A 5,870-nucleotide genomic window follows, 5' to 3' on the forward strand; every position below is an offset into this window, starting at 1 on the left:
TTATATAAATATAAAATTAATTTTAAGATTTATAAATAGATTATATATATTAAATTTATTAATCTCATTTAATAAATTAAAATTATATTTATAAGTACTAAAATTTATATCACTCTAGTTACTATTTTTCGTATTCATCTTCTTTATGACAAATGAGATGTTGTATGATTTAAAATTCTTTTAAAACTCTTTGTAAAGAGTTTTTTGAATTTATTTTAATTTTATAGTAGTTTTTCTTGCTATTTTAACCATTTTTTTTATATATATAAGGTGTAATTTGTATATTGTCAAATATTATTATTTAACTTAAATGGGTTCAAGGCAAATTAAGTAGCAAATTGTACGAGGCAATCTTCCTCTCTATTTAGACTTTTCCCTCCACTACTTCACTCGAAGAAATCTCCATTCTTTCGCAATCTCTCTCAGTTTGATCTATTCATCGATCATGCCGATAGAAATGCCGAGAGGACTTCCGTTTTCGGTAGATACATGGACACCGTCTTCAAAGAAGAAGAGGCATCATTTCCTGACTCATGCACACAAAGACCATTCTCAAGGAATCGCAACCCATTCCGCATTTCCCATTTATTCAACCCACCTCACCAAAACCCTTGTGCTTCAATATTCTCCACGGGTTTCTATCTTCTTATGGCAGCTTGATGACTCTTTGTTTGCCCCTATAGAGGTTGGTCAAACGCTGATCATTGATGACTCGGATGGAGCTTTCCGTGTCACCGCTTTTGATGCAAATCATTGTCCTGGTATTTTCTTCTATTGTGTCTTGAATTAGTCAAATTTCTATTTTCAATTTTACAAGATCTACCTATTAGCTAAAGCAAAAAATGCCTTCTTAATTCATCAATTTTAGACTCTATGTAGGTTGATTATAAGCTTTGAATTGGTAAATAGACTTTATTGACAGATGATATTTTTTCGCACTTTGCAAATCATGAACTTTAGGAGCAGTTATGTTCTTGTTTGAGGGAAGTTTTGGTAACATTCTCCACACCGGAGATTGTAGACTCACACCGGAATGTTTGCAAAACATGCCTGAGAAGTATATAGGTAGGAAAGACAAAGAGCCCAAGTGTAGACTTGATTATGTTTTCCTTGATTGCACATTTGGAAGGTCTTCAATGAAGATGCCCAGCAAACACTCAGCTATTCAACAGGTATGGCCTCTTCTTCTTCTTTTTTGCGTAGAGGAGGCTAACAAATAATCCCACCACCATGTCATTTTCATGTCATCTTCCTGAAATTCCTGCTATGCCAAATGGAAAAAAATAGGATATGGTTTCATATTTCTTTATCCATTTCTTGGGTAAAGTATCCCAACTATATTTGAAAATGGATTAGTTCATAATATCTATGCATAAAGTTAAGTGGAGAAAAGGTGTATTCCATATAGAAGCACTTTTTGAATAACAAGAATATCATCTTCTGAAGGACATCTACTCTCTTTGATCACTCCATACAGAGTCACCAGCCTTGTTCAGTGCAAAATAGTAGAATTTGGATTATTCCCAAAACTTGGAGATCCAACTACCCCTTAAATCAAGATGCTTCAACCTCTTAAATCAAGACCCTTACTACTTTAGCTATCCTGGATAGGTGCTCTTTGGCCTTTACTCCTAAGATCTTGTTGGTTTGAAGCTTTTGATATATTATCATTTTCATTTTTGTTGGCCTCTACTCACCCTGGTTAGTTGAGTGACAATAAACTTGGACCAAGAGATTTTCTATCCAAAATGTCTCATGTTCGATTCTTATTAAAAATACCAAATTAAAGTAGGAGGTAATGGTGGGGAGTTGTTCTGCTACTATCCTCCAGGAATATTCGAGGTGCGAGAAAGCTAGCCCTGATACCCTTATCACAATTATTTTTTTGCTGGCCTCTGTGTATTCCTCCTTTACTGTTTAGTAGGTCCAATTTGTACTATGAATTATCTGTATGAAAATTGTATCTTGATGAGTTGACTTACAAACTGACTTCATTAGTTTATTGGCTTGCAATAGGTTATTAGATGCATATGGAATCATCCTGATGCTAAGGTGGTGTATTTAGCATGTGACCTTCTAGGTCAAGAAGAGGTACTTGTGAAAGTTTGTAAAACATTTGGCTCAAAAATATTTATTCAAGAGGCAAACTCTCCGGAAAGCTTCAGCGCTCTGATGCTTACAAGCCCTCATATAATAACTATGGAATCAACATCCAGATTTCGAATGCTTAATGCTTTTCCCAATTTACCTGAAAGGGCAAAAGCAAAGGTTGCAGAGACTAAATATAATTTTCAGCCTGAACCTTTAATAATACGTCCATCAGCTCAATGGTATGTGTGTGATGATGAGCTTTCAGAACTTGAAAGACAAATAAAACAAAGGTCAAATGGACCACTAAAAGATCAATTTGACATTTGGCATGTATGTTATTCTATGCATTCCTCAAGAGAAGAGCTGGAGTGGGCTTTGCAACTTCTTGCACCACAGTGGGTTGTATCAACAACTCCTAACTGTAGAGCTATGGAGTTAGATTATGTCAAAAGACGGTGTTTTGACATGAAATTAGCACATAATAGTCATATATGGAAGCTTCTAGACATAGATGTTAAGGTTCCTACAAATTCAGCCGCATCAATTGAAAATTCAAGCCATAAATCTGGTCTAGATGATTCTAGTCAAGTAAAGGCAGAAGAAACAGTAAGAAGGAAACTTACTCCTCAAAAGCTACAGATTAAATTGTCTCCCCAAAGCAAAAGTTCACCTATCACATTATTTGGAAGAGCAAGGATTGGAATTGAAAATGTTTCTCATATGCACGAGGCAAGGGTATCCCTCATTGGTGTTTCTTCCCAAGTTGAACAAAAAGTTACCTTATCTGAAGAGAATAGACCTAAAATTAGAAACAAAGATGAATCAATTGATATACGGTTGGTTGTTGATGAAATGCGATGCAAAAACCCGGTGGAAGCAGAGATAGATGAAATTTCACCAGATAAAGATGGAATAGCTATGAATGTTGCTTCAACCGAATGCTTTGGTAAAAGCTTTAGAAATTTATACAGGTCAATGAATGTTCCGGTGCCTCAACCTCTTCCCTCATTGGTGGAGCTTATGAATACTTGTAAGCGTGCAAAAAGGAGTTTATAGTTATCATTTGCTTTTATCTTCCAATTTATCCTATGATGTTAGTTATAGATAATTGAGCTTCATCTCTACATTGTGCTGCTGAATAACTAGAGTTTGGTTTCAAAATGTAATAGACTTATTTGGCATGAGGTGAAATTGGGGTGGGATTGATTCTTATGTATACATATAATATTAATTGTATGTTACTACTTTGAGCACAAAAAAAAGGTCATATATAAATTTATATGCAATGTTTTCTAATGCCCTAAATTATTTGTTCATGTTAGTGACAGATAAAACCTATCTTAGATCTAGCATGAGTACTGAAACAGCAAACTTAAGTCAATCTTTACTCAAATTCACTCTCTATTACTAATATGGCTATATACATTCATGGGCAAATGCATGCTTACAAATTAATTAGAAGAATTGTTACATTTAATAGATTATTTCCTCCTTGGTTGTTTTTGAATCATTAATCAAATAATTTTTAGTTGGCTCTTGTAGAACCAAAGAATGAATAGCAACTTCATTGTTTCTTTTACAATCTATTTGTTACTATCTTTGCCTATCAGATAATTGGGAAATTATACTTATCCTTACCATTGTCGCAATCCTAAGAATGTAGAATCATACCTACTGCAATAATTAATGGCACTAATCACATTGATTACGTAGGCAATATTCTAGGAAAATAAATGTTAAATGTTGAAGATGTCACATTTTGTATCCTTGAATTTGCCTACATTAATTCGACTTTTCCATTTTGAATTATATTTTCAATTTCTATGAATTGCCACATGACAAGTCTTAAGATTTGTTTAGTTTAGTTCATCCAAATCTCATTGAGTAAACCCGTAAATCCACTTCCTTTGTGATATGTGGAAATGACTCATCTAAATTTTAAAACTTGCTTTGTTTTGGGTGATTTTTAGTGGTTAAAAGATCTATAAGGTTGTTGGTATAGGTGGAGCGTCGAAGTGGGCCCCACATCCAATGCTCCACCTGTCATGAAATTATTATAAGAACCCTTGATTAGGGTTAATCCGGAACTACTATATTGAGAAATTTTGAAAAGAGCCAAAGAAGAAAATCACTGATAGAGACGGCGACGATCCATTGAAACGACAACCATCGTAGATACGACAGAGGAACCATCGAAACGTCAACCATCATAATCTCGGACTACAGTGTTGATACCCGGTTAGTCAATTCCTCTTTTCTTCTTAGTAAATCTAAATTTTTTACCTTGTTGATTGGAGAGTTCTTAACGGAAAAAGATTGAGTTTTTACGCAAATCGAATTAGTTAAACAGTAGTTAAGAGATTAGGGTTTCTCATTTTTTTACATGTTTTGAATTCTTAAATGTGATAGGAAAGAAGTTGATCTTGTTATGGAGCTTTTATGATTCCCTTATCCATGATTCCTTTGCCCTAGATGTGATTGAGATTTATGTTTGAAGTTTAAGGCTTTAAGCTAGTTGAACACCTCTTTCAGTTGCAAAAATTGGTCTTCTTATGGTCGGTTTTTAAATATTTTATCTTTTGATTCAACCTTTTTCTTAATAATTCCATACAAAACCTATAAGTGTTGAAGAGTTCAATTTTTTCCTCTACTCTTTCGAAAGAAAAAACACATGCAAGGTATTTTCTACGTATTTGGCATAAATTTAACCTTGATTTTAGGAGAGTTAATAGGAGCCCCTTCTAGTGTTGCGTTTCTAATTAAATGAAATACAAGAATAAGAATAAGCTTAGTTGGTAAAATATAGTTTATGTTGAATTTCTCTTTTCAGAAAAGTGAATGTAAATGTTACACTTCAGTTGTGATGGGCATTTTGATCTAGTTTGTCTGTGGAATACGAAACAAGTAATTGTCGGCTTCTTAAATCTGATCTCAAGCAACTAGGGAAGAAGTCTCTTAAATGTGTCACGTGAACATTGTTTTTTTATTGAAGGGGTGCAAAAGATGGTTTTCTTAATTTGAAAGATGAATTTCTCAATTAGTGTTTATCTATCTTTCCTATATGGGTAGCTGTTTTGAACACATTTATCAAGCCCAACTTGGACATATGTTTCTTCCAATAGTTTCTAATATAGAAAACACATTATTTTTAGAAACAACCAAATCTATAGAAACTAATTTACAAATTTATTTCAGACAGTGTTCTCACGGTGGATTAGATGAGAAATATGAAAAGTACTTATTTCTTAAGAGTGCTATATCTCATTTTTAAAGATGAAAGGCTGATTATGGATACAAAGATGGCAAATTTTTATTTATGGTTGTTTGCCTAATTGCTCCCTACCTTGATCTTTATGAGTGTCAGCCAGAACTAATTAAATTGCAAGAAGGCAGTCCTATTTTATTGTTTTTAGTAGGCATCTGTTTCTCTCTAACTCCAAAGAGAGATGTATAGCAGAGAAATGATTGTTGACAAGGTCCTGCAAATTTGCATTGCATTGAAGTTTATTTAGTTTTTCCTCTATTATTGAGCAACAAAAGATATCTTGAAGATTGCCTTAATTTTTTTGCATATATCTTCTTATTCTATACAAGTTGAGAATATTAAGATATTTAATTTTTTTTGTGTGTGTATTTATACCTCTCACTGAACTGGCTCCTTCAAAGTGGTTTTAATTTGTAGCTTCTATTTTTTTCTATCTTTGACTTCAATGGGTGTTTCCCAATGACAAAATGTGTCATGATTATGCATTTACTTTCTCAAGATGACTTAGGTGAAT

General features: G+C 33.4%; 1 protein-coding gene across 1 annotated transcript; it reads left to right on the top strand.

Moving 5' to 3' along the window:
- Window positions 1-395: 395 nt before the first annotated feature.
- Window positions 396-3,307, top strand: LOC124936392 (5' exonuclease Apollo-like). The gene is made up of 3 exons (XM_047476890.1): window positions 396-761; window positions 961-1,172; window positions 2,017-3,307. The coding sequence occupies exons 1-3, from the start codon at window positions 446-448 to the stop codon at window positions 3,145-3,147; spliced, it is 1,659 nt and encodes a 552-aa protein (XP_047332846.1). The 5' UTR covers window positions 396-445; the 3' UTR covers window positions 3,148-3,307.
- The last annotated feature ends 2,563 nt before the right edge of the window (window positions 3,308-5,870 follow it).

Source organism: Impatiens glandulifera, chromosome 4, assembly GCF_907164915.1.
Source record: "Impatiens glandulifera chromosome 4, dImpGla2.1, whole genome shotgun sequence".
NCBI lineage: Eukaryota > Viridiplantae > Streptophyta > Magnoliopsida > Ericales > Balsaminaceae > Impatiens > Impatiens glandulifera.